At 50.5% G+C, this 27793-nt stretch overlaps 1 protein-coding gene across 4 annotated transcripts in view; it reads left to right on the forward strand.

Annotated features, from left to right (window-relative positions):
• Positions 1-27793, forward strand: part of PIGG (phosphatidylinositol glycan anchor biosynthesis class G (EMM blood group)) — a 39211-nt gene extending 11418 nt beyond the window's left edge. For 2 of the 4 annotated variants that reach the window (XM_065913983.1, XM_065913984.1), the window contains exons 6-13: positions 6785-6997; positions 13133-13350; positions 13493-13774; positions 14980-15437; positions 17572-17763; positions 21249-21558; positions 23878-24041; positions 27025-27793. In XM_065913983.1, the coding sequence (XP_065770055.1) occupies positions 6785-6997; positions 13133-13350; positions 13493-13774; positions 14980-15437; positions 17572-17763; positions 21249-21558; positions 23878-24041; positions 27025-27238 (2051 nt within the window). In that variant the 3' untranslated portion in view covers positions 27239-27793. Of the gene's footprint in view, positions 1-1996; positions 2295-6784; positions 6998-13132; positions 13351-13492; positions 13775-14979; positions 15438-17571; positions 17764-21248; positions 21559-23877; positions 24042-27024 lie in introns of those variants that run through there. The other 2 variants (XM_065913986.1, XM_065913985.1) reach the window with 2 other exon arrangements.

The raw sequence follows: 27793 nt of genomic DNA on the forward strand, positions 1-27793 counted from the left end.
CTGCATGTATGAATTGAGAGAAACATAAGAAATTAAACTTAAGAAAAAGAATCTATTATTTGAGACGATCTTGAATAGGTAGCAATGTCAGCTAGAGTCATAGGCCAGTGAAGAGTAGGACTATCTGAGAGCCTGTCGTCAGCACTGAGACACACCTCAGCTCTCCAGCCCAGGCCGGCCCCTCATTCAGCACAGGCCTGCACGAGACCCCTGCCACCTCCCTTTAGGACACACAGGCCGTCAGCTTACAGCTGTTTGCACGCTGGACTCTCTGATACTTTTCAGTACCGTTGGCTCTGCTGACCCCTGGTCCTGGGACTATCCACCTGTTTGGGTCCCCTCCACTTCTCACTCTACTGTCCAGTCCTCTTGGCCGGCTCAGCAACCTTGCCCTAGCCTTTTTTCTGGACTGCCTCAGTTTGATTCTGCATTTACTCCTGAGATGATCGCATGCTCTTCCATGGTTTTAAATGCCATGAATGGGCTCACACCTGTTGGATTTATCCTCCAGCTGTGCCTCTTTCTCAACCGCCAAACTGTCAGCCCCACTGCCTACTGACGTCCTCTTGAATCGCCCACAAGTAGAGCAAATGAGACAACGACACCTGCAGTCGGCCCTCCCTGTATCCCTGTCAACAGATGGTGCCATTCACACAGTTCTTCAGGTTGGAAACCTGGGCATCTCCCTGCTCCTCACCTGTGCCAGACTGTCCCAGGCTCCCATACACACCACCTTTCAGAAGCTGAACCTCGGATAAAGTGAAAACTCCACGTGAGGCTTCTTGCCTCCCTCACGGCCTTGTCTGGGCACATCCCCATTCCTCATTATATCCTGACCTCTCCAACACGTCCTCCAGGTGTTAAGCTCTTCCTCACATGCCCTGACCCGTCCTCCTCAGCCCCTCAGCCTGCTCATACCCTCATCCTTGGTCTCACCTTTCTTATGGTCATCTCTCACACCCCTCTTCCACTCCACCATCGTCCTTATCATGGTTTATAACCACAGAATGAACTGTGTGATTCATGTACGTCTGTCTTCTCACTGTGTGCTAGAATGGGGCAGGGCCAGGTCTGTTTTATGCATCACTGTATGCCTTGGGCCTCAGCATTGCCTGGTGTTTAATGGGTACTGGAAATATTGAATCAATGAATCTTCCGCTTGAGCAGGGACTGGCTGGGGAAGAAGCTCCAGCTGTTTCCTTTTGTCTTTTTACAGCACTACCTCCTCTTAGATGTCTGACTCCAAAGGCATCAGGTATCGGGTCTTGTAACCTGAGCCTTTCCTGGGCGCCCAGCTGGAGCCTGCCTTCCCGCGAGTGTGCACAGTACCCACCGGAGCACTGGCCTCTGACACATGCACACCCAGAGCAGGGTCCTGTGGGGCTCGTATGTCTCAGGAGAGCCCCGGGCCGGATGCACCCTCTCCATCCGTCTGTCTACCCACCCCGCAGAGGACACTGAGCACCCGCAGTCAGCGGGGCGCTGTGCTGGCACTGCAGACAGGGCGCTTGTAGTCTGGAAGAGCAGGGACAGCTGGGCTGGCCTGTTGGCATTAATACCATAGGGACCTTAGGGTGATTTTTAACTTAACTGCTGATGTCTCATGGCTCAGATGGGCATTCAAGGATGTCCTCGCTGGGAGGCCTGACACATCTTTAGGAAGGGCCAGGGCGGCTGTGCCTGGGGCCTGACTGCATGGACCGCGCACAGGAGGCTCTTCCTAGTTTTGTTGACTTGTTTGCTTTGAGAGCGGTTACAGTCTGTGTTCTCATCGAGCTTACTTTTTGAGCCAGGACTCCACACCTGCCATTCAGCTCACTCAGAGTCGGTTAGCCATCGTTAGTGTCAGTTTGGGGTATAGCATCGCCTCTTTACCGGTCACCTCCACTTCCTCCAACCCAGTATCATCCCCATCCTCAGCCACCAGCAACCACTAATCTTCCTGTCTCTACAGATTTGCCTTTTCTGGACAGTCCATACAAATAGAGCCATGTAATAAATGGTCTTAGGTGACCGTGGTGCTGCAGAAGACTCTTGAGAGTCCCTTGGACTGCAAGAAGATCAAACCAGTCAATCTTAAAGGAAATCAACCCTGAATATTCATTGGAAGGACTGATGCTGAAACTCCAATACTTTGGTCACCTGATGTGATGAGCCAGCTAACTGGAAAAGACCCTGATGCTGGGAAAGATTGAGGGCAGGAGAAAGGTGTAACAGAGGATGAGATGATTTGATGGCATCACCAATTCAATGGACATGATCTTGGGCAAACTCCGGGAAATGGTGAGGGACAGGTAAGCCTTGTGCGCTGCAGTCCTTGGGGCCACAAAGAATCGGACACCACTTGGCAACTGAACAAAGCGACAACAATAAATGGTCCTGTGTGACCAGCTTCTTTTACTAGTGTGATGCTTTCAGGGTTCTTCATCCTGTAGCAGGTGTCAGGACTTCATTCCTTTGTGGTTTTTCTCCGAGTAATATTCCATTGTGTATGTGTTCTACATTTGTTTATCCATCCATCAATTGATAGATGTTTGGGTTGTTTCCACAAAGTGGAAACATTTCATTCCACTAAGAATGATTCTGAACAAGTTTTTGTGTGGACATGTATTTTCTTACCGTGTCATTTCTTTCTCCACTAGAACTTTGCTTCTACTCACCTCTGCTCTGCTGTTTGTCAGATACATGCCATTTCTATATGTTGTAGGCTGACAATATATATATGTGGTTTGATACATGCATACCTATAGTTCTATATAATTGTTTTGGAATTTAAGAGAAAAATACATTTTATGCTATCTTTTATAACTATATAATTACCTTTAAAGTGGATCCAGATTACCATCTGGAGTCACTAGCTTTCAGTGTGAAGAACTTCCTTTAGTATTTCTTGTAAGGCAGGTTTAAATTGTTGTTCAGTCGCTAAATTACGTCCCACTCTTTGTGACCCCATAGACTGCAGTACAGAGAAGGAAATGGCAACCCACTCCAGTACTCTTGCCTGGAAAATCCTATGGATGGAGGAACCTGGTAGGCTACAGTCCATGGGGTTGCGATGAGTCGGACACAACTGAGCATCTTCACTTTCACTTTTCACTTTCATGCATTGGAGAAAGAAATGGCAACCCACTCCAGTATTCTTGCCTTGAGAATCCCAGGGACAGAGGAGCCTGGTAGGCTGCCGTCTACAGGGTCACACAGAGTCGGACACAACTGAAGCGACTTAACAGCAGCAGCAGACTGCAGTACACCAGGCTTCCCTGCTGTTCAGTATCTCCCTGAGTTTGCTCAAACTCATGTCCATTGATTTAGTGATGCCATGCAACTATCTCATCCTCTGCTGCCCTCTTTTCCTTTTGCCTTCACTCTTTCCAAACATCAGGGCCTTTTCTGATAATTTGGCTTTTTGCATCAGGTGGCCAAAGTGTTGGAGCTTCAGCATCAGTCCTTCCAATGAATGTTCAGAGTTAGTTTCTTTTAGGATTGACTGATTTGATCTCGTTACAGTCCAAGGAACTCTCAAGGGTCATCTCCAGCACCACAGTTCAAAAGCATCAATTCTTTGGCACTCAGCCTTTATGGTCCACCTCTCACATACATATATGACTACTGGAAAAATTGTAGGTTTGACTATGTGGATCTTTGTAGGCAAAGTGATGTCTTTGTTTTTTAATATACTGTCTAGGTTTGTCATAGCTTTCCTTTTTAATTTCATGGCTGCAATCACCATCCACAGTGATTTTAGAGCCCAAGAAAATAAAGTCCACTTTTTCCTCATCTATTTACCATGAAGTGATGGGACCATATGCCATGATGCTTAGTTTTTTGAGTCCTCAGTTTGTTACTAATGAATTGTCTTTTTTGCTTTTTTAGTCTTGGGATGTCTTCATTTCCCCTTGATTTTTTGAAAGGTAGTTTTGCTAGATTCTGGTTCTTTCAGCTCTTTGCACATGCTGTCCTGCTGCCTTCTGGCTTCTGTGGTTCTGATGAGAAATCAACCATTAATCTAATTAGTTTCACTTCACTCCTTGTAGTTTGTATCTGTACAGCTTGGAGTTCACTGAGCTTATTGGATGTGTAAATTAATGTTTCTCATCAAATTTGGAAGATTTTCCATTTCTCAGATTGTATAATTGTTTATTGTATAATTGTATAATTTTTATCAATCTGTCTTTCCTGATTCTTCTGCCAGTTGAAAATCTGCTATTGAGCCTTCATAGTAAATTTTTCATTTCAGTTATACTTCTCACCTTCAGAGTTTCCATCTAACCCCTAACCCTTTATTGATAATCTCTGAAGGCTGGGACCCTGTCATCCTACCTGCCTTTACTACCTTCCTAGGCAAGGAAACCTGCCTAGTTTCCTTTGGTTCTTTGACCATATTTACAATGACTGCTTGGAAGACTTTGTCTATTAACTCTGACATATGGACCCTTCCCAAGACGCTTGTGCAGCCTGCTTTTTTTTTCTCTCTCTCTTTCAGCTATACTTTCCTGTTTCTTTGCATAATTGCATGTAGTTTTTGATGAAAACCGAACATTAAATACTATATTGCAGTAACTCTAGCCCTCCTCACAGGGCCTGTTGTCATTATTTTATTTTTGTTGTTCAGTCACTCAGTCGTGTCTGAGTCTTTGTGACCCCATGGACTGCAGCATGCCAGGCTTCCCTGTCCTTCACCATCTTCCGGAGCTTGCTCAAACTCGTGTCCATTGAGTCGATGATGCCATCCAACCATCTCGTTCTCTGTCATCCCTTTCACCTCCTGCCTTCAATCTCTCAACTTCAGGGTCTTTTCTAATGAGTCAGCTCTTTGCATTAGGTGGCCAAAGTATTGGAGCTTCAGCTTTGGTATCAGTCCTTCCAATGAATATTCAGGGCTGACTTCCTTTAGGATTGACTGGTTTGATCTCCTTGTAGTCCAAGGGGCTTTCAAGAGTGTTCTCCGACACCATAATTCAAAAGCATCAATTCTTTGGTGCTCAGTTTTCTTTATAGTCCAGCTCTCACATCCATACTTGACTACTGGAAAACCATAGCTTTGACTAGATGGACCTTTTTCAGCATAGTAATGTGTCTGCTTTTTAATATGCTGTCTAGGTTTGTCATAGCTTTTCTTCCAAGGAGCAAGCATCTTTTAATTTCATGGCTGCAGTTACCATCTGGGGTGATTTTGGAGCCCAAGAAAATAAAGTCTGTCACTGTTTCCATTGTTCCCCTACCTATTTGTCATGAAGTGATGGGACCAGATGCCATGATCTTAGTTTTTTGAATGGTGAGTTTTAAGCCAGCTTTTTCACTCTTTTCTTTCACCTTCATCAAGAGGTTCTTAGGGCTTGCCTGGTGGCTCAGAGGTTAAAGTGTCTGCCTGCAATGCGGGAGACCCAGGTTCGATCCCTGGGTCGGGAAGATCCCCTGGAGAAGGAAATGGCAACCCACTCCAGTATTCTCGCCTGGAGAATCCCGTGGACGGAGGAGCCTGGTAGGCTACAGTCCACGGGGTCACCAAGAGTCGGACACGACTGAGTGACTTCACTTTCAGTTTCTGCCATAAGGGTAGTGTCATCTGCATATCTGAGATTATTGACATTTCTCCCGACAATCTTGATTCCACCTTGTACTTAATCGGCCCAGCATATAAGTTAAATAAGCAAGGTGATAATATACAGCCTTGATGTACTCCTTTCCCAATTTGAAACCAGTCTGCTATTCCATGTCTGGTTTCTTAGGAGGCAGGTAAGGTGGTCTGGTATTCTCATCTCTTTAAGAATTTTCCACAGTTTGTTGTGATCCACACAGTCAAGGACTTTGGCATAATCAACAAAGCAGATGTTTTTTTCTGGAATTCTCTTGCTTTTTCTATAATCCAGCAGATGTTGGCAATTTGATCTGTGGTTCCTCTGCCTTTTCTAAATCCAGCTTGAACACCTGGAAGTTCTTGGTTCACGTACTGTTGAAGCCTGGCTGGTTGATTTACTGAGTACTTTGACTAGACCTCTCCAGTGAAGCCTTGACCCCCACATATGAGAGCTCTGCCGTCATCCCTGTGAGGGCCCTGCGGCCTGGGAACTGGCAGAGCCGGCAGAGCTCAATGATGGTCACTTTCCGTGGTGGCTCTGAAATGTTGCCTCTCTTGCTGTCAGACCCACCCAGCTGTTGGCTCCTCTCATTTCAGGCTAACCGAACCCTCAGTTTTGACAGTTGATAATCAGTGTTCTCCGTAGTTCATTCTCATCACATTTGGGCCACTTTGCAAGAGTCTTTCCCAAGGCCAGTCGTTAAGGTTGTTCTGATACCAGGGGAGCCCTTTTCAGCTTATACACTTGAAACTGACCTGTGGTTCAGCTTGTTGCTCTCAGGAAGCTGCCAGCTTCCTCTTAGTTACTTACCCCCAAAACCTTTTCAAGAGCACCCTTAGGCTTGAATTGCTCACATTCTTCTTAAAATAGTTTCAGTTGTTGTTGATGTGTCTCTAGGTCTCCTTTTAACTTACAAGTCTCCATCCCCATCCTGTTTTATCATGATTATTTGTTGAAGAATTTGGTTAGTTGTCCTGTGGAGTCTCTTTCTGCATTGTCTGTTAACATGTCCTCTGTTCATCTGGTAAATTCCGTCTGACCTGGAGGCATGAGTAGATTTAGATCCTGCGGCTTTGGTTGGTTTAGACCAGGTTGTGGTTAGTAGGTGATTTGTTTTAACATTACTTGTAGAAGGTCAGATTTAAGAATGACTACCATCACACATGTCCTAGAGCCTGTCACCTAAACTGTTTTCTTTTTTCTAGGTGATGTCAGACATCCAACGCACGTTCAACAGACTGATTTGGCTGCAACACTCTCAATAGGACTGGGTCTGCCGATTCCGAAGAGCAATATTGGCAGTCTTATGTTCCCAGTTGTAGAAGGAAGACCAATGCGGGAACAGCTGAGGTTTTTACATTTAAATACAGTACAGCTTAGCAAGTTGTTGCAGGAGAATGTCCCATCATATGAAAAAGGTAAGCCAGTTAGCAGCTGCTAATATGTCCGTCATGCTGTACGCTTCCATTGCACCAGGTGTCTTCCTGATGTTCCCATGATGGGCACTGCAGTGGTCCTTGTGCATTCCTTTTTATTAGTCAGTTCTTCGCATCAGGTGGCCAAAGTATTGGAGCTTCAGCTTCAGCATCATTCCTTCCAGTGAATATTCAGGACTGATTTCCTTTAAGATTGACTGGTTTGATCTCCTTGCAATCCAAGGGACTCTCAAGAGTCTTCTCCAACACCACAGTTCAAAAGCATCAGTTCTTTGGTGCTCAGCTTTCTTTATGGTTCAACTCTGTCATTCATACATGACTACTGGAAAAATAATAGCTTTGCCTAAACAGACCTTTGTTGGCAAAGTTATATCTCTGCTTTTTAATATGCTGTCTCAGTTGGTCATAGATTTTCTTCCAAGGAGCAAGGGGCAAAATCGCATTTAGAATCAAACCCTGTATCTGCCAGAGGTGCTTGGAGGGCTCAAACAAAACCTTGTATGCACCAGGACCAAGAGGCCCCACAGAGACTGAGCCAGACCTGCTTTTGAGCGTTGGAACGTCTCCTGTGGAGGCATGGCTCAGCAGTGGCCTGCCACAGGGCCAAGGGCTCTGACCACAGCAGACGCGGGTCATGCAGCATGTGGCCTAAGCCCTGTCGGAGTAGATTGCCATTGGCCCCACTATAGAGCTACTGAGCAGACGACCCACAAGCTGCAGAACAATTATACCAAAGAAATTCTCGCACTGTTAAGAAAATTCTAGGACCTACAACAGATTTCCCAACCTGGGGATCTGGCAAAGGGACTGAGAACCCCCAGGGAGTTTGACTTTGGAGGGCAGTGCAGTTTGATTACAGAACTTATACGGGACTGGGGAAGCAAACTCTTGGAGGGCACAAACAAAACCTAGTATGCACCAGGAACCAGGACAGAGAAACAATGTCCTCACAAGAGACTGAGCCAGACTTACCTGTGAGTGTTCAGGAGTCTCCAGTGGAGGCCTGGTCTGCTGCAGGGTCGGGGGCACTGAATACAACAGTGGTGCACAAATCCTTTTGAAGAAGATCTTCATTATCTTCATTCAGTCAGTTCAGTTCAGTCGCTCAGTCGTGTCTGATTCTTTGCAACCCCGTGGACTGCAGCATGCCAGGCCTCCCTGTCCATCACCAACTCCCAGAGTTTACTCAAACTCATGTCCGTCGAGTCCGTGATGCCATCCAACCATCTCATCCTCTGTCGTCCCCTTCTCCTCTCGCCTTCAATCTTTCCCAGCATCACAGTCTTTTCAAATGAGTCAGCTCATCTGGTGGCCAAAGTATTGGAGTTTCAGCTTCAGCATCAGTCCTTCCAGTGAACATTCAGGGCTGATTTCCTTTAGGATGGACTGGTCGGATCTCCTTGCTGTCCAAGAGACTCTCAAGAGTCTTCTCCAACACCACAGTTCAAAAGCATCAATTCTTTGGTGCTCAGCTTTCTTTATAATCCAACTCTCACATCCATACATGACTACTGGAAAAACCATAGCCTTGACTAGATGGACCTTTGTTGGCAAAGTAATGTCTCTGCTTTTTAATATGCTGTCTCGATTAGTCATAACTTTTCTTCCAAGGAGTAAGCGTCTTTTTATTTCATGGCTGCAGTCACCATCTGCAGTGATTTTGGAGCCCAAAATAATAAAGTCTGCCAATCTTCGTTACCCCTACCATAGTTTGGCCTCAGGCCAAACAACAGGGAGGGAACACAGCCATCAACAGAAAATTGGATTAAAGATTTACCGAGCATGGCCCCGCCCATCAGAACAAGACCCAGTTTCCCCCAAAGTCAGTGTCTCCTGTCAGGAAGCTTCCATAAGCCTCTTATCCTTCTCCATCAGAGGGCAGACAATGAAAACACAATCACAGAAAACTAACCAAACATTGCTTTGCCATGACAAAGGTCCATCTAGTCAAAGCTATGGTTTTTCCTGTGGTCATGTATGGATGTGAGAGTTGGACTATAAAGAAAGCTGAGTGCCAAAGAATTGATGCTTTTGAACTGTGGTGTTGCAGAAGACTCTTCAGAGTCCCTTGGACTACAAGGAGATCCAACCAGTCCATTGTAAAGGAAATCAGTCCTGAATATTCATTAGAAGGACTGATGCTGAAGCTGAAACTCCAATACTTTGGCCACCTGATGTGAAGAACTGGTTCATTGGAAAAGACTCTGATTCTGGGAAAGATTGAGGGCAGGAGGAGAAGGGGACGACAGAGGATGAGCTGGATGGATGGCATCATGGACTCGATGGCCAGGAGTTGGTGATGGACAGGGAGGCCTGGCATGCTGCAGTCCATGGGGTCGCAAAGAGTCTGACACAACTGAGCAACTGAACTGAACCAAACTGATCACATGGACCACAGCCTTGTCTAACTCAATAAAACTGAGCCACGCCATGTAGGCCACCCAAAACAGATTGGTCATAGTGGAGAGTTCTGACAGATGTGGTCCACTGGAGAACAGAATGTCAAACCACTTCAGTATTCTTGCCTTGAGAACCCCACGAACAGTATTAAAAAGTAATAAATTTATTTATTTAGCAAATGCTGAATTTTCTCACTATGTTCCTCTTCAGCCAGAGGCTATTGAGAGCACTAGAGGCACAGCAGGAGGAGAGCTCTGCCATCATGGAGCTTCTCATCCAGAGGGGAAAAGAGAAAGATGGCCATGGGTGCCAGGTGGTGATGGGCGCCTTAGGAAAATGCTGAACCAGGGAAGGATGGGCATGCAGGTGGGTGAGGGCCGTGGGGCAGGTGGCCTGGGAGGGAGCCTTGTGGCCAGGCAGGGTCCTGTGGTGAGGATGTGCCCACGCAGTCAAGGAGTGACCAGGGGCCATCATGACTGGAGCACTGTGAACCGAGGGGAGCCAAAAGGAGAAGAGGGCTGAGGGCCTTCTAGGCGTTCAAGTGGCTCTTACTTCCATTCTCACTAAGTGGAGAGCTCCTGCAGGGTGTCATGCAGAGCCTGAAATCTTCCACTTGTGTTTTCAGAGGCTGTCTCAGGCGCCTATGAGGAGGGCTCTGCTGCACTGTAGGAGACTGGTGTGGTGCTTCAGTGCAGGCGGAGGGTGAGGGTCCAGGCACTGGAGTCCAGGACAGAGGGTTGCTTCTGGATCTGTTTTGAAGGTAGTGCAAAGAGGACGAGCCAGTGGCATAAAAAGCAACTTCGGTTTTCAGCTGAACACTGTAAGGAAGCAGTGACCATCACTGAAGTGGGCAAGGCTGTGGAAAGAGAGAGTTTCTAAGGCAGGGCGCTTGTGTGCGTGCTAGAGGGCCAGGGTGGGACTGGTGCTGCCAAAGCCAAGTAAAGAAAGAACTTCAAGAAGGAGGGAGTGAGTGGGTGTGTTGAATAGGGTTCAAGGTAAAATAAAGTGAGGAACTGAGAATTCCCCGGCACTCCAGTGGTTAGGACCCATCACTTCCACTGCAGGGGCACAGGTTGAATCCCTTATTGGTGAACTAAGATCCTGCAAGCCGCAGGGCGTGGCCAAAAATAAAATGAGGGATTAAGAACTGACCATTTCTCTGGCAGGTGAGATCTCAGCAGCTTTGTTGACAGAGGGAGTCACATGCCTGGCTGGCGTGGGTGCAGCAGGTGCAGCGGGTCTAACGGGAACAGGAAGACGAGCTGTTGTCTGAGCTGAATGGGGGTCAGGAAGAGGGTGTTCTTGTTTTTGAGCTGGGAGGAAGAACAAGGTATTTATAGCTTGGTAGGGATGACACCGACTGGATGGACAGGAGTTTGCTCAAGCTCCGGGAGTTGGTGATGGACAGGGAGGCCTGGTGCTGCAGTCCATGAGGTTGCAAAGAGTCGGACACGACTGAGTGACTGACCTGAACTGAGGGAGGACACAGAACTGGAGGGTCATGGCTTTAGAGAGCTCATTCTGGCCCATCCAGGTCTGTCAAGCCTGATGTTTAACGCTGGGGCTGGGCTTGTTTGGATGCCGAGAAGGTCACTTCCTGGTTTGAGGCAACATTCAATGGGATGTGGGCGTGTTTTCCTACTTGAAGTAGTGGGGCACTGCCAAGTGGAATGAGTGCCATGAGTTTGTGCTGAGATATAACCTGACCTTGCATTGGTTGTGGAAGACACACCCTGCCGGCAGGGAGTGGTTGGGAACCAGGTATCCTGAATGGCAAGAGGGCTCGGGGAGCATCGGCTCTTGGATCGTGAGGCCTCCCGGTGGGTGGCTGTGTCAGAGACGAGGCCAGGCTGCATGCTTGTTTCAGTCTGGGCCAGAAACAGGTAACTTGCAAATCAGTTGTTGCTGGTACCATGTGTCTCTTCTCGTATACCAAGAACTAATAAAGAGGAAACCAAAAACAGGATGGCAGGGTTGAGAGAACTGAGCGCTGCAGTGGATGTGGCCATACTGAGCCTGTGAGATGAACTGAGGCCAGCCCCCAGAGTGAGAGGGCACCCCAGGGCCTCACACCTCCAGGATGCCCGTTGCCTGCACCATCAGTGACAGTGTTTCCTGAAACAGAGCTGGGCACGTGTCTGACAGTGAGACAGGGCTCGAGGCCTGCTGTGATGTCCAGCCAAGTCTGAAGCAGCGCACTCACCTGACCGTCGTTCGGCCATAGTGGGGGCTTTGCTCGCCTCAGGACCTTTGCGTGTGCTCTTTCTGTGGATGCTGCTCTCCCTGCTCCCCTGGGTAGCTCCTGGGCATCCTTCACATTTTCACTTCACTGTCAGACCGCGCTTGTTCCCCACACTTAACCTCAGTCTTATGTCGTTCCCTTTGTGTTACCAGGGTCTCTCGCTATTCCCTCTACTTTCCCACCACAGCATTTCTCACTGTGTGTGGTTTTGCACGTGTGTGACAGCCCTGCTGGACCACAGGCCCACAGTGGCAGGACCTGACCTGATGCACCTAGCATGTGGTCCGTGTTCAGTTTTTGTTTGGGTGCGTGCCTAGGTCCTCCATTTCTCTGTGACTCCTGGCAGTGGGGTCCCGACACAGACGCACCCATGTCTGTGACTTCGGGGTAGTAGAGGGTAGGAAGTAAGGGAGACAGCTTGGATCCAGACTTACCCCAGCTGTCACTGCCAGCCCATGAGCTGGTGTCTGAGTCGCCTCTTCTCTGAAATGGGCATGTAGTCACCCCAGTCCCACTGGACCTAGGGAGAGGACTGAGTGGGCTTGGGGTCATGCCTGCCCCCAGCACTTGGTGCAGGTCCCCTGGCTCCAGTGGCAGTGGTGGGGCTGCGGACATCTGAGCCCACATTCGGGTTGTGCAGCGAGGATGCCAGCCTGTGACTGGGGAAGGCTGGAGTGGGCAAGCTGCTGTTAGTCTGGGCCAAGGCCCCTGAAAGGCATGGCCCAGACCACTTTGAAACAGCTCTGCTTTAAGTTGGAGCCTCAGAAAGGAAGTTCTTGCTCTGCTAGCCAGTCACGACTGAGTCTGGTTCAGCCCTGAAAGGAAGCAGGCAGCCCCCGGACCTTAGGCAGCCTGCCACCACCGTCCCAGGGGAGCCCACCACAGCCAGGGCTGGGCCCCACTGACGGGCTGTTTCACCACCCTGACTTTGCTTCAGCCATGGATCATCTAGCAGGTGGGGCACGTCAGCCTTGTGGCATGAGGGGCTGGGAGACTTCCATCCCTTCCCAGAGAGGGTCTGTGAAGAAGGAAAGCAAGCAAAAGGGGCGCTGACAGTGAAAAGCAGGGGGGCCCGCTGGCCTTGGGGAAAGGACCACAGTGGTGCAGGCGTCAGGCACTTCCTGCCCCGTCCTCACACAGAGGCTGAGGGTTGGGGGGATTTTGTAGAACTGAGGGCCTCTTAGTGCTCTGCTTTTATGGGCTGTTACACTCTTGCACCTTGAGGAAGAAGAGAGGAAAGGGAGGAGGCTGAGAAGAAGGGCCTTGCGTCCATGCGAGCAGGGCAGTGGGAGGGAGGACAGCACGAGCACAGGCCGGCGTCACCGTGGTCGGGGTTTTCCTGAGGGGCAGCCACCCCTCCCGGGAGTTCGTCTTGATGAGCGTCAGGCTCTGCCACGTGCTATCAGTAACCGGACTCGCAGGTTACACATGTGTGTGCGTGTCAGTGATTTGTGTGTGTGGCCTTTTCTTCTTAGAGCCTGGATTTGAGCAGTTTAAAGTATCGGAAAGATCGCACGGGAACTGGATCAGATTGTACTTGGAGGAGAATAACTCAGAAGTCCTTTTCAACCTGGGAGCCAGGGTTCGCAGGCAGTACTTGGACGCGCTGAGGACACTGAGGCTGTCGCTGAGCAAACGAGCGGCCCAGTACGACGTCTACTCCATGGCGGCGGGGACCGTCCTGGTCCTGGAGGTAGGGTCCCCGGGCAGGGTCGCTGAGCGGACAGCGTCGCCCGCGTCTGGTAGTTAAAGGACGTAGAGACTGGGTGTTCCTGAACGGGGACGGGAGCGCGCCCTGTCTCTGCGGTCGTGGACACCCGCCGCCCCTCTTCCAGGTCCTCGCCCTGCTCCTGCTCAGTGTCCCGCAGGCGCTGGGCAGCAGGGCTGAGCTGGACGTGCCCCTGCTGTCGCCCGTGTGCTCGCTGCTCTTCTACCTGCTGCTCCTGGCCCTCGCGGCGCTGCACGTCGCCGTGTGCACGGCGGCCGACAGCTCGTGCTACCTCTGCAGCCTCCCGTGGCTGGCTGCGGGCGGCGTGATGGCGCTGACGGCCGCACTGCTCTGTGCGGTCGTGTCTACTCTCACCAGGACTTTTGCCGGCGGAAAGTGTCTGAGTCAGGTAGGACTGGCTTTCCAGGTGGGCTGCTCTTGTTGCTCCACTGATGAGATGTGGGTTAAACCCCAGGTGTGTAGTAGGCACGGTGCTGGTGGGAGCTGAGGAAAGGGCCCACGCTTCGTGGGAGCTGATGGGACACACTCACAGCGGCGAGTCTCCCAGGCCCCTGAGCATCCCAGCTTCACACACTCACCTGTATTGTCAGGCCTCATGCCTTCTTTCTCAGTTGGAGAGACGGGGTCCCTGGGACTGTGACCAGGGGCCTCTCTAGAGTGGCTGCACAGAGGAGCAAGCGGCTGACTGACGGAGATCAAGAAGAAACTCAGACCTCATCCTCATTCTGCCTCGGAAAGTGCAATTTCCTGTTCTAGACTTTCTTGCAGCCTTTGGCCTCTGATACCTTCTTTCATCAGCTGGTTGTGGTGGCGGGGTGGTGAGAGAGACACAGGCAGTCCTGGTTGGTTCACAGTGCCCAGGGCCAGAGGGACCCAGGGCAATGACTCCAGGCCCCAGAGGGCAGCTCCTGGTCATGGGGCTGCAGACACCCACCCCTCCTCATGGGCCAGTGGCTGAGGGAACACGTATGTTGTCATTTCCCACACGTTTCCCTACCTGCTCCAGCGTGGGGTTCCCCAGAGGAGTTAATTCTCCAGGGCTTGACTAGGTTCACCATGTCACCATCATGTACTAGGTGCACACAGTTAATAGAATGAATACCAACTAGTATTAATTGATAGCCATTGAGTCCTCATCTTAACTTAAAATGCTTTACATTAGTGTATTTAAGGGTTAGAGCTGTGATACCCTACCTTTGTAATGGAAACTCTGGATTTCCGACAAGTTCATGGAGAAGCTAGATGTCTGGTTTAGCGGAGTATGCCCTTGGGGTTCTTTGGTCTCAAGTGGTGGGCCATGGCTGTGAGAGGCAAGGACGGGATATGAAGGACGGGCTCAGAGCTCTGGCACTGCCGAGGAGTGGTGTCCAGACGCCCTCAGTCTCCTTGTCCCTCAGCTGCAGGCTTGCCGTCCGGGGCAGGGTCACCCTGCTGTCCCCACGTCCTCTGGTTTACCCAGGGAGATGGGGTGAAGTGGGTGCTGGGCGTGAAGGAGCAGCAGGTTATCGTCTGTGAGTGAGCACTGTACGCTCATGCAGCGAGAAGGTGGACTGTTCAGATTCCTCCTTACAAAACTCATTTTCCTTTCCACAGAATCCACCTCAGTCCACCTCAAGGTGGTCAGAGTTAGATCTTCTCAGCTTCTTGGGAACCGTGGGCCACGTGTTAAGTCTGGGCGCAAGCAGCTTCATCGAAGAGGAGCACCAGACCTGGTATTTCCTCATCAACACGCTGTGTTTAGCTCTGTGCCACCAGATCTACAGAAACTGCTTTCTGGGAGACGACTGTGCCCCTCAGCGTTGCCCACACATGGGAGAGGAGTTTGATGGGGTCACGGTGGCCCTGCAGGGCAAGCGTGCTGGCCCTGAGGGGTGGGAGCTCAGCCGAGCGCCCACGGACCCCTCCTCCCTGGAAGCCCTCAGAGGCCCTGAGCGGTGGATGGTGCTGGCGAGCCCCTGGCTGGTCCTGGCTTGCTGCCGGCTGCTGCGGTCCCTGAACCAGACCGGCGTGCAGTGGGCCCACCGGCCCGACCTGGGCCACTGGCTCACCAGGTGAGGGCGTGAGCTGTGGCCTTGGGTCAGATGCTCCAAAGACCTGTTTTTCATACTCAGGATAGAAGTGGTGTTTGAAGTCTGAAGGAGTAGAAGACTAACCCATGAACTGAACTGAAAGGTGAATTTATTTGAGGCTAGCCTGGTAGTTTGGTTTTTCATTGCCAAATCACTGTAAGTGTTCCTGTTTGAAAACCAGTGAGTTTTATAATGATCACTGCAGCAGGATGAAGTTCGTCACTCGCTGCCCTGCCCTGTCTCCCACGGTGCGGGGCTGGGGCGACAGGCTGAGTGGGAGCCCTGTGCCCCTGCCCCTCTCTGTCCCCCTGCCTCCCCCACCCCCCACCCCCAGAGGGGCAGCTGCATTGGCTGGAGCCTGGAGGCGTGTCTTCAGCTGCTTCTGAGGCCTCTCACGGGTGGCTGGGTAACGCAGTGGAAAGTATAGCAGGTACAGAGGGCAGGAGTGAAGAGGAGAAGCTAGGACAGAACAAGATTTGGCCGTATCATAAATTTTCCTGTCGATGAAGTCTTAGGAAACAACTCAAGTAAGAGCACAGCAAAATGAAAAAACATTCCCGGGAGAGACCAGCAGAGGTCACTGCAAAGGTCACTGTCGTGTCACTGGGTAGAGCTTGAGAACTGTTGGCAGAACGCAAGACTCACAACTAGAGTAGACACTCCTCAGGGAGGGAGTCCCAGAGGAAAGACCAGGGAAAGGCATGCTCCCAGCTGGTGATTTGGCAGCGTCAAATCACGAAGTGCAGTTTTATACCTGGTGAGGATTTGGCGAGCACCAGAGCACCCTGGGACCACACACTGGCACAGTCCTTTCGGATAAGTCCTTCTGGAACTCTACACCAAAGGCTGTAAGATTATTTATTCCTCTGGCCAAATAATTCCTATGGTAAATTTCTCCCCAGTGATAACAGTACTAGCAAATCTTTGGCAACCACGGTAACCACAGGTAGCGTTTTTCAGGTACCTGCTTGCTGTGTGCCCACTCATTCCATTTTCACAGCAGCCTTGAAAAGAGCATACTGGCCTGTCCCTGCTTGGGGTGTGAAAGCAGAGGGGAGCTGAGGCGTGGCGGGCAGAGCCAGAGCTTGTGAGGGTGAGAGCGCCAGGGCAGCACAATGACCTTCTAATTTTCCTGGGACATTGCAGCACTGCAGGAGGACTTGGTGGTTTCCATCCCCAGATGCACTAACAGGCATGCATGCAAGGGCACACCCACCACCCCTGCCCCCTCTCCAGGGTGTGGCTGTGCCCACTCCTCAGTCTGGACCCTCCCCCAGCACACTGGCCCCCTGCACCTTTCCATCGGGGCATGACTCTCCCAGTCCGTTTGTGAGGAGGCTGCAGTTTCAGTGATTCCTCCTCCAGGCAAAGCCTTCAAGAGGCACCCAGAGACACCCAAAATTGCCGCCTCTATGCTGTGCTTTCCATCTGTGACAATGATCCAGGATCTGCATAAAGTGCAGCTTGCAGAGCAGCAGTGGAGGCCCCAGTGTATCCCTGCCACCATCCCCAGGACCCACGCCCTGACACTGGCCCCCTTTCCCCTGCATCTTTCCTAGTAGTTTTTCCGTGTGGTTTGTATGCATCTTGACTCATCCACTTCACAGGTATTGAGTGTTTGGGCTTCATGACCATGAGCTGCAGTGAACAGAGCGGGAAAGCCCTGCCGCCCAGGACAGCCCACCGAGGTAGCAGGGGGCATGTGCAAAGGCCAGGCAGAGACAGCTGTGACAGCCGTGTGCCCAGCCTCTCTGCTGGGGCACCTGCAAGGGGGCAGACACTCCCGAGTGATTGCCTCTGCACTGACAAGTGAATGGAAGAGGATGGTGCCAGGACATGTCTCCTGTGAGCGGGTGCATGCTGGTAACCACACCGTTTGCCCAGAACCTCCTCACCTGCGGTTGGGGAAAGCGAGGCAGCCCCAGAAAGGAGAGGCAGCAGACAGTGTTGCCCTGACCCATGCAGAGCTGATGGTGGGGACCAGTTGTGAATGAGCAATGAGAGTTTGGGTTAAAAGTCCTTTATTTGTTCCATTCTTAGAAAGCCACGTGTGTAGATCCATAACATCACTAGTTGTCCTTGATAGTAATTTCTGGCATCTTACATTTCATTCCAGCTCTGATCATAAGTCTGAACTCTCTGTTCTGGCCGCACTTTCTCTCACCATGATTTTTGTGTTGGTTCAGAAGAGGTGCTCCCTCACATCAAAAGTGGCCATGGCGTTTGGCCTGCTGGGCATCTATTGCTACCGGGCGGCCATTGGAAATGTGCTGTTCCCATGGCAACAAGACAACAAAGACATTTCAAAGTAAGTGTACTAGCAGACACAAGCACTTGTTCCTAGACCTGCTGTGATGTTTCATGCACTAAAAAGGCCGTGCAGTCTTGAGAACATCAGAGTTGTGCTTCTGTCAGCAGTTATGAGAACACCTCGGTGAGCCGACTCTGTTAGCCTCTTCCTTTGGTCGGAGAGAGACAAATAACTTGGAAGTACAGTCACTGAGGTGTTTTGGTTTTTTTTTAAATAAGGGATTGTTTAAAGAATTCAAAGGATTTCATTTTGCTCCACTAAGAATTAACTAGTAATGAGGATAATAATGAGTGGATACTCCTAGCAGTGGGGGGTGAAGCATGGCAGAAAGCCCAACTTTCCCATAATTTACATGAGCTCCTGCTGCTGGCTCCTGCAACTTGTCAATACCACTTTCTGCACATCACGGGGCTTTCTCTGTTTTTAACAGTCACAGGGTTGGGGTGAGCATACCCTGTTTTGGAAGACTATTCATAAAATGTGTTAAGAATCTTGATTTTGTCCAGCCCTCTGACTTGAGTGTACTCTTAGAATTCATCTCAAAGGTGCACCCGGCCATGCAGCAAGAGGCTGGGGTGTGGGTGTGCTCTCTGAAGCGTCGCTGCGGGCGCACACAGCGAACAGCGAGGTGAGCGGCAGCAGCTGTGATGAGTCTCTGAGGCCTCGGGTCTTTCGGGTCTTTTCTCCATTTTGAGTTTATGTTTGTGTGTGGTTTGAGAGAGTTGTCTGGTTTGACTCATTTGCATGTAGCTTTCTAGTTTTTCCAACACCACTTACTGAGCAGACGGTCTTTCCCCCCATTGTACATTGTTGCCTCCTGTGTCGTCAGTTAATTGCCCACGTAAGTGTGGGTTCGTCTTGGCGCTGTATTCCGCTCCACCAGTCTGTGCGCGTGTGTGATGTGTGTGTTTGCGCCTCGTCCTTACTGTTTTGGTGAGTGCAGCTCTGTAGTATGGTTTAAAGTTAAGGCTTGTGATACCTCCAGCTTTGTTCTTTCTCAAGATTGGTTTGGCTAGTTGAAATCTTTTTTGTTTCCTTACAAGTTTTAAAATTTTTAAATTACCTGTTCTGGTTCTGTGAAAAATACCATTTGTATTTTGATAAGGATTACATGAATATGTAGATTTCCTTGAGTAGATGATCGTTTTAACAATATTAATTTTTCCAATCCAAGAACATGGTACATCTCAACATGTCTTTACATCAGTTTGTGCTGTCTTCAGTTTCTTTCATGAGTATCTTACAGTTTTCTGCGTATAGTTCTTTTATCTCCTTCTTAGATTTATTTCTAAGTGTTTTATTACTTTGATGTGGTTGTCAGTGGGATTGTTTTCATTTTATTTATGATAATTCGTTGTTACAGAAATGTAAAATATTTCTGTATATTAATTTTGTATTATTCAGCTGTACTGAATTCATTGATGAGCTCTAGTGGTATTTTGGATTTTCTGTGTATTATATCATGGCATCTGCAAACAGTGACAGTTGTATTTCTTCCTTTCCAGTTTGAAGTCCTTTTATTTCTTTTTCTTATCTGACTGCTATGGCTAGGACTGCCAATTTTATGCTGAATAAAAGTGGTGAGTGGACATCCTTGTCTTGTTCTTAGTCTAGATCTTTTCACCACCGAGTATGATGTTAACTGTGGGCTTGTCACATATGGCCTTTATTATGTTGAGGTATGCTCCCTCTATACCCACTTTCTGGAGAATTTTTTAAATCATAAATGGATGTTGAATTTTGTCAGAAGCTTTTTCCACATCTGTTGAGGAGGATCATGTGGTTTTTATTCTTCAGTTTGTTAATTTGGTATATAACTCTGATTGTTTTTTGGATATTGAACCATCTTTGCATCCCCGGGATAAATCCCACTTCATCACAGTGAATGATGCTTTTAATGTTTTTTTGAATCTGGTTTGCTGCTATTTTGTTGATGATTTATTATCTGTGTTCATCAGTGATGTTGGCTTATAATTTTTTGTGTGCAGTATCTTTGTCTGGTTTTGATATCAGGGTTATGCTGGCCTCATAATGTGAGTTTGGAAGCATTCCTTCCTCTGCAATTTTTTGGAATAGTTTGAGAAGGATAGGTTTTCTCTAAACAATTGGTATTGCTTTGCTAGTCAGAGAAAAAGAAAGCAAGTGTTACCCTCTCTGAAAACATGTCAGGGTGAATTTTGAGAGCTATGGCCAGATTGTTTGGGTGGCCAAGAGGCACAGGGGGCACACCTGGAGGTAGGGCCTGTCACCTGACGTGGGGAGTCGAGATGATGCTGAGGGCCTGGCTCAGGTGACAGCTGGCAGGCCTTCCTGTGAAAGGAAGGTCAGATGGGAAGGGCATGGTGATAAGACACCTCAAAGGCTGTTTATCTCAAAGTCGGAGTTCTGTGCAGATGTCAAAACTGAATGTCAAGAGTGAACGTCACATGTGAGGGCATCCAATCCAGGATGGGTTGTTTAAATCTCAGTCTCTATTTGTTTAAATTTCAAAGTGTATGTTGCTTATACATAGGATCTGAAAAATGATACAAATCAACTTATTTACAAACCAAAGGGTGATACATGAGTAAATTCCTCTTTCCTCTCGGATGCACCTTATTTCAGCATCACTCGCATCTAGATATGGCTCACTTCCTTACCTTTCATGGAAGACAACAGTATGTGCCTTGTTGGTGTCTAAAACATAGACCCGTGCAGCCTTTCCTTAACCTGCACTGGCTGGTTCCCATTCTTCCTGGAACATGCTTCCACTCCCCACTCCGTTTATCCTGATTCTGGATGCATCCTGGTTCCAGGTCCATCCTGATTCTAGACTCCCTCCTGGTTCTAGATCTGCCCTGATTCTAGATCTCCCTAAAAGCTGTTTCTCTCCTTTCAGTCCCCTCAGGTGCTGTCTACATCGGTGTTCTGGAATCCTCTGCATTTAACTCCTGACTTTCTCCTCCACTCTGAACCCCAGACCTGGCTGGGGTGGAAGGCCTGGTTTCAGTGATTCTGGACGTCCAGGCCCAGCTGGGTGGTCAGGGCCAGAGGGGGACCCTTAAAGACATCAGTGGTGCTCTCCTTCCTGCTCGCTGTCAGCCTGCCCAGTGTCCTCCTTGAAATGTCTCTGATTACTTGGGCCTTTGTGGATTTCTCCCTCTTTGACCTTATTCTACTGCAGCAGTTTTTCAAATTAACTATGCAAAGCAGGTGGACAGATCTTTTGGCCACAAGTGATGGCTCTGATCTTTTACCCAGGTGATCCTTGGCCACATGAGCATGATTTCCTGTCAGCCGGCAGGCCTGCCAGCCTCTGGGGGTCCTGGGGGGCTGATGTGCACAGGCAGACACCCCTACTTCCACAGAGCCCCCCGCGGTGGGTGGGTCCCAAAGCTTGTATTGTCACCTCAGCTCAGTAGACACATGGTTTTTGTGGGAAAATACGTATTGGATATTTTGCAGCTGGTGCTAATGAATCTGACTTGTTTTGCTTTCTTTAGGGGCATTACTGAGGCTCGTTTTGTTTATGTCTTTGTCCTTGGCATTCTGTTCACGGGCACCAAAGACTTGCTTAAATCTCAAATCGTTGCTGCAGACTTCACGGCCAGGACTGTGGGCCTTTGGGAGATACACAGTGGTTTAGTGCTCCTGGCAGCACTGCTCCTCAGACCCCACAATCTTCCTGTCTTGGTGCTGAGCCTCGCGATCCAGACCATCATGACTCAGTTCATCTGGAGGCCCCTGAGGCACAACGTAACTGAGGTCACTGTGATGCATTACTGGTTTGGTCAAGCATTCTTCTATTTTCAGGTAGGTTTTCATCATTATGGATAGAAGACTGTTAATTTTTATGTTGTTTATCTTTTACTTTTTCTTTAAGAAATGTTTACCATAAGCTGGGAAGTTTAGTGCAAGAACTGTTGGCATGGCAAGGTGAATTATGCTTAATCATGCATATATTTATGAGATAAAGCACAGTTAGTTATTTAAGAGAGGCGTGCTTGGGGGCAGTGTGCAGCTGCTGTGCGGGCCTGCTTCCTGCGGGCAGTCAGGGGAGCGAGTGCTTGGCTCTGTCAGCTTTGCTGGTGACTGCTCTCCCTGCTCCCTGGCTCCCAGCACTGGGCACCGCTGGGGCTCCACTCGGCTGTTACTCTCTTGGGACCCATGCGTGTCGCATCTCCTCTTCAGTGCTGAAGGGCCCATAGAGGCAGACCCAGCCATCTCCAGGGCAGACCTCAGGGTGCAACTGTGTGCTTGGGACAGCACTGGACAGGTGGGCAGAGCGTCCAGCTCCTGGCCTTGGAAGGACCGAGTTCCACCTCAGCCTTCAGCCCTGCCCTTGACCTGTTCCCCGTACCCGGAGTGCAGGTCACCAGAGTCTCCCACTTGCCCCCAGTGGCACAGCAGACCCTGCCGCCTGATCAGGAAGGTGCCCACAGGCTCCCTGTGAACTGAACAGTTCTGCCCAACGCTGAGGCCTCAGTGTCAGGAAGACTGGCTGCAGGTCACGCCCCCAAGCAAACAGGGGTCACGCCCCCAGCCCTTTCACGGCATTCAGTTTGCTTCTCTGCCACGTGTGGCCTCCTCCCATGGCAGGACACGAAGCTTTCATGACAGGATGTGATACTGGCACATCTCAGGCACTGCCCACAGGCAGCCAGAGCACATGTGTCTGACAGCCACGGGCGTGCCTGCAGCAGGCACCGTCAAACGTGCTGCAGGACCCTGAGGAGCAAAATCAGCACAGGTCAGCCCTTTCACCGCAGGCCCTACGGCATGTCAGACGAGTTGGCAGGTGTGTGGCCTTGGGAGCACAGTGGGCCCCTGGGGCCACTCCTGTCTCCCCGCCCACAGCCCTTCCCTCGGGACGTCCTTTTCTCACTGTTGGGTTTCCTGGCAGGAGGCTCACAGGCTCACTGACCCTTTCCCGAGCCCTCAGCTCACTGACTCCTCATGTCACAGGGTCAGGAGCATAGTGCCCAGTTGGCATCCACAGCCCTCCATGGGCCCCTCAGTGTCTGCCTCTAGACCACGCCTTCTCCCCCCACCCACACACACAGCATCAGGACTGTTGAGAACCTAGTGACCTAACGCAAGGGAAGCCCCAGAGCGTGCGGGCCGCACCTTAGGCCCCTGACGGCGGAGTCGGCTTTGGCAGGACCTCCAGCAACCGCCTGGGGTCAGAGTCACTTTTCCGTAATCAGCCTGCCCCCCCTCGCCATGGCGTTTGAGATTCCTGTTCTTCCTTCTCCTCCTCTCAGCAGCTCCGAGGTCTTCTTAGTTTCTAGGGAGGCAGTCATACAGTCGGGGGAGAGCCCAGGCAGACGTGAGCAGAATGGGTCATGGGGAAGCTGCACAAAGGAGGTTGTTTTCAAGGGATGGGCCAGCGGTGGACAGTGAACACAGTGGGAGTAGGTATGGCCTGAGATGTTTGGGGGTCGGCACCACCACCCAGTGATGGCCCAGAATGGCACACAGCCAGGGGAGGAGGCGGTGGGCTTCACCCAGCTTGGACCCATGTCTTGGGCCATCGGGTAGAAAGTTCCTGGGAAGGGCCTTCACTGTGCTGGGACAGACATTTGTGCTGTCAGGCCTGTAAACAGTGCAAGTGTCTTAGAAAAGGCCACCAGCGTCAGTGAAGACTGAAAGGTGGGGGGTCAAACCTTGGGAGACCCTCACTTGTATTCAAAACCCCACCCTCTCTGGTGGGACGAGCTGTCCTGTTAGTGGCCAGGATCTTGGGCCTGACTCTCCCTGTACTCTCTGACAGCAGTGTCCTGCTGCTCCTGTAAGCCATGTGGCAACACCGCCCTTAGCCCCTCAGACAGGGTCCCCAAGGAGGGAGGAGGGAGGTTGGTATACCTGAAGTTGACAGAAGTTTGGGGCTTTCCACACTCCATCAGCAGACTTACATTGTATAGTTTCTCAAAGGTAAAAAACATTCCACTTGCTCCCCAAGCCTGGGAGTGAGGTGGGCAGGTGGAGGGCCGTCATCCGGGGTCAGCCCCAGAGCCGGGAGTGAACAGGCAATGGGGCTCCTGGGGCCACGTCCCCGCAACTGGCTCTCATCTTCCCTCGTGGCCGTTGTACAGGATCAGCCGCATCAGCACTGCTTCTGCCCTCCTCCAGGGAAACTCCAACAGCATCGCCACTGTGGACATCTCAGCAGGCTTCGTGGGCCTGGATGCCTACATGGAGATCCCAGCCGTGTTCCTGACGGCATTTGCGACATACTCCGGACCTGTGCTGTGGGCCAGCCACCTGGTGAACTTTCTGACCTCAAAAGCCAGCAGGTGAGGCTCCTCATCTTTAATCTGATGGCAGGTTAACTCCTGCTCCCAATAACTCAGAGGTCTTTTTCATCAGTTTTCTTCTCCTTAAATAAGAATGAGCAGTCCACAGTGCGTGGCCAGTGTGGGGTATGGGGCATCTCTGTGTAGGGACAGCTCAGACCTCCCTGTTGGCTTCTTCTCGATCATACCAAGTTGGGTCTCCAGTTGGACAGGATGGAAAGCCCCTTCTCATCTCATCTACTTGCTGGGGACCTGGTTGGGGCCCAGGGAGGGGGGTGTCCACTGGGGACAAGAAAGCAGGAATTCTCTCGTTCTCACAAGAGCTAGTTCTCACCTCCAGGATCCCTGCTGGAGAGGGGAGCCTTGGATGGTCCCAAGGGGCTCCTCATGGGGCTATGACTCTGTCAGCCTGTCCTGCCCCCATGGAAGCTGACGGTCACCAGCCCCAAAGGCTCCTTCCTGTCAGACTGACAGGGCAGCCCACCATGCTGTCCTGCCCAGCACATCCATCCGTCCATCCTTCCCCTGCCTGTTTAGTCCACAGGGTTCCCACCGCCTCACATTCCGTGCTTCCTTCCTTGTTTCTCCATCACTCCCCACGGAAAGGGGCGTCATGAGGAAGGGCCTCCAGCTTCCGTCCACATGCTTAGCTGGGTGCCCAGGCCACCTGGCAGTGTGCGGCCTGCTGCTGGGCCACCCTCATCCGTCAGGCAGGGTGCTGGTGGTGCTGCCGTGGGCTGCGGATCCCATGAGGTGCTGGAGTGTGAGGAGTGCAGTGTCTGTACGTCAGGGCTCCCTCAGCGCCTCTGAACCCCTGACATGCTCCCCTTCACACACTGGGCGGTTGCGCTGGTCAGGAAGGCCCCAGGGGGACCCTTCCAGCCCAGGGGAGGGTGAGCTTCCCGTTGCCGCCTGCCTCAGGGCCCCTACTTCCCTACCCCAGAGAGTAGCACAGGCCTCCCTGGGTGACTGCTGACCCGATGTCTGAACCCCACTTCTTTGGCCTCCATCATGGGTTCTTCTCAGTCCCACAGGTTCACCCCCAGACCAAGTCCTGAGACACAGGCCTCAGGGAGCCTCGCCCTCTGTCCCCATGCTTCTGTCCCCGTGGACATTCAGGGTGAAGGTGAGCGTCAGTGTGAGGCTGGCAAGACTCGAGTAGGACTTTGGGGAGGCTCCTACGAGGAGAGAGCTCCTGCTCTGAGGCCGCAGGCTTCCCGAGGATGGGACATCCCTTCAGGTGGCCTTTGGGATGTCTGTGGACAGGCTTCCCCTGACTCGCAGCCACTGCTGGTCTGGTCGCCCACGCCTGTGAGCCGGGTGCCCGCCGGTGTCCGTGGAGGGACATGGGGTGGGTGTGTGGCCTGGGATGTCCTTCCGTTAATCATGCTGCACGTGAACCCTCCCTGGCTATGAGATCGCCCCTGAGCCGTGGGTTTGCTTGGGTCAGGAGGCTGGCAGGTCGCTTCACACATCTGGGCCGTGAGCAGGTGAGGTGTGTGCCCCCTGCCCTGGAGGGCTGCCTGCTGTGGTACCAGCTTGGCACGCACCACGTCTGTGACTGCAGGCCAGCCGAGCAGGTGGACAGGGCAGGTGAAGGCCAGGCCGTGAGAGCCCAGTCTTCTGTGAAGAGCAGCTTCCCTGGTGCTAAAATCACAGCTTGATTTTCCTGGCACTTGACATCTATTACACTTGTATTGGAGATAAAAAAAGATGTTAGCATTTTTTTTAAGTGAGTTGAAAGCATTTTAGTCAGTTGGGGAGGGTTGTATGATGTTTTCCCTAATTAAGGAGTGTTTCTCTTTTATTTTAGAAAAAGTTTTTCTCATTCATTTTTAGTCAAATTTCACTCATTGTTTCTGTTTTTATTTTTCCAGTAAAATCAGAAAACTATAACCAGACTAAAGTGATAGAAAAACAAAATTTTTTTTTTTTATTCCTGAGTCAGGAAGATCCCCTGGAGAAGGGAATGGCAGCCCACTCCCAATATTCTTGCCTGGAGAATCGCGTGGACAGAGGATCCTGGGGGGCTACTGTCCATAGTGTCGCAAAGAGTCGGACACAACTGAGCAGCTAACACTTTTTTTTTTAAGAGGGAGATGATTTTTCTAAATTTTTTTTTTTTGGCCACATCTGGTCTTAGTTGAGGTACATGAGCTCTTTATTGCAGCATGCAGGTTTCTCTCTGACTGTGGCACACGGGCTCTGTCGTTTTCTGCAGGCAGGCTCTCCAGTTGAGGTGCGGGGTCTTCCTGCCCCGCAGCATGTGTGATTTTAGTTCCCCAACCAGGGATCTAAGCCATGTCCCCTACATTGGAAGACTACATTCTCAACCACTGGGCCACCAAGGAAACTCTGAAAATGTATTTCTAATGGCTCAAAAACTAGGCCCTGGGTAGACCGTGCCTCTCTACTAAGGAGCTGGCATCTGTTCTGGAGCTTAGCAGTGGGGACAGCCTAGCTGGTCCAAGCTCCAGGGGCCTCCATTCATCCCCTCAATTGCAAATTATCTTATGCTGAGGTTACAGGAACTGTCTTCTCACTGGGGCTGTCACTATGGAAGGAACCCAGTCAGAGTCTTCCAAGTGGGTCACGTTCCCCATGTATGACACTGAAACCCAAGCAAGTCAGTGTCTGGAGTTTCCCTACCTCCCTGTCTGGTCGAGAGGGCCGTGGGGTCAGCAGGCTCCCGCTGAGCACAGATGCCCTGGCACTCCAGGAGGGCAGCGGAGCCTGTGCCCAGGCCCATCCCCAGGGATTCCCCATGCTGGGTGTAGGGACCGAGACCCCGGGAGGGGAGGAGGTGATGCCTCAGGCGCAGCTCTCCGAGAACCCCTGCCTGAGGAACTGGGTCCCAAGTGGGACCCAAGGCTGGGCTTGAAGACTCACTCCAGGGCTCGTGCTTTGGTGGTTGCATGTGGGTCCATGACTCACACAGTCCAGAGTGGCATGCTCTAATGCACGTTTCCCTTTCTGTCGACAGCGGCTCGGCACTGAGTCGTGCTTGCTTCTGCTACGCGCTCATCTGTTCTACTCCAGTTTCTGTGTATATCGTTTTGGTGACATCCCTGCGTTATCACTTATTTATATGGAGTGTGTTTTCTCCAAAACTTCTCTATGAGGGAATGCATCTGCTCATCACAGCTGCTGTCTGTATATTCTTCACAGCCATGGACCAAACCAACACAAAGTCTTAGACTGAGCTATTAAGACACTGGAAAAATTATATATTTTTAAACTCTTGTTTACTTCGTGGGTTTGTGTCATGAAGGATATCTGTTTAAATGCAAGATTATTCTTTTAAAAAAGGATGTGAATTCTATAAGGTTGATGAATAGCTTCAATTTCTTTGACTACTGTACTTGAATTTAGATTGAGTAGTAAGTAGTTTTAAAATCTCATTTTAAAATACTTAGTTGGGTTATGCATCATATTTCCCTGTTGACAAATCACTCCGGGAACTTCTGAGCTTTTAATTTCCTCTGGATAAGTTACCCGAATATATGTGTTTAAATTGAAGAATACAAAGTTTCCAGGTTTGTTAGTGTCCAGGGATTCTGTGGGACGAGGCTCACCTGCTGCCAGGGTCCCCTTGCAGAGCTCAGGGCCTTTATGATCCAGGAACCACCAGGGGTCCCAGAGCTTGGGTTTAAGTGGGCTATATCTGTCAGCATTTATAGCATTTAAAATTTAAACTAAGACATTTAAAATAAATATATTCAATCTAAAATAAAGATTTAAATCATTTGCGA

The sequence above is a fragment of the Muntiacus reevesi genome, chromosome 22 (assembly GCF_963930625.1).
Source record: "Muntiacus reevesi chromosome 22, mMunRee1.1, whole genome shotgun sequence".
NCBI lineage: Eukaryota > Metazoa > Chordata > Mammalia > Artiodactyla > Cervidae > Muntiacus > Muntiacus reevesi.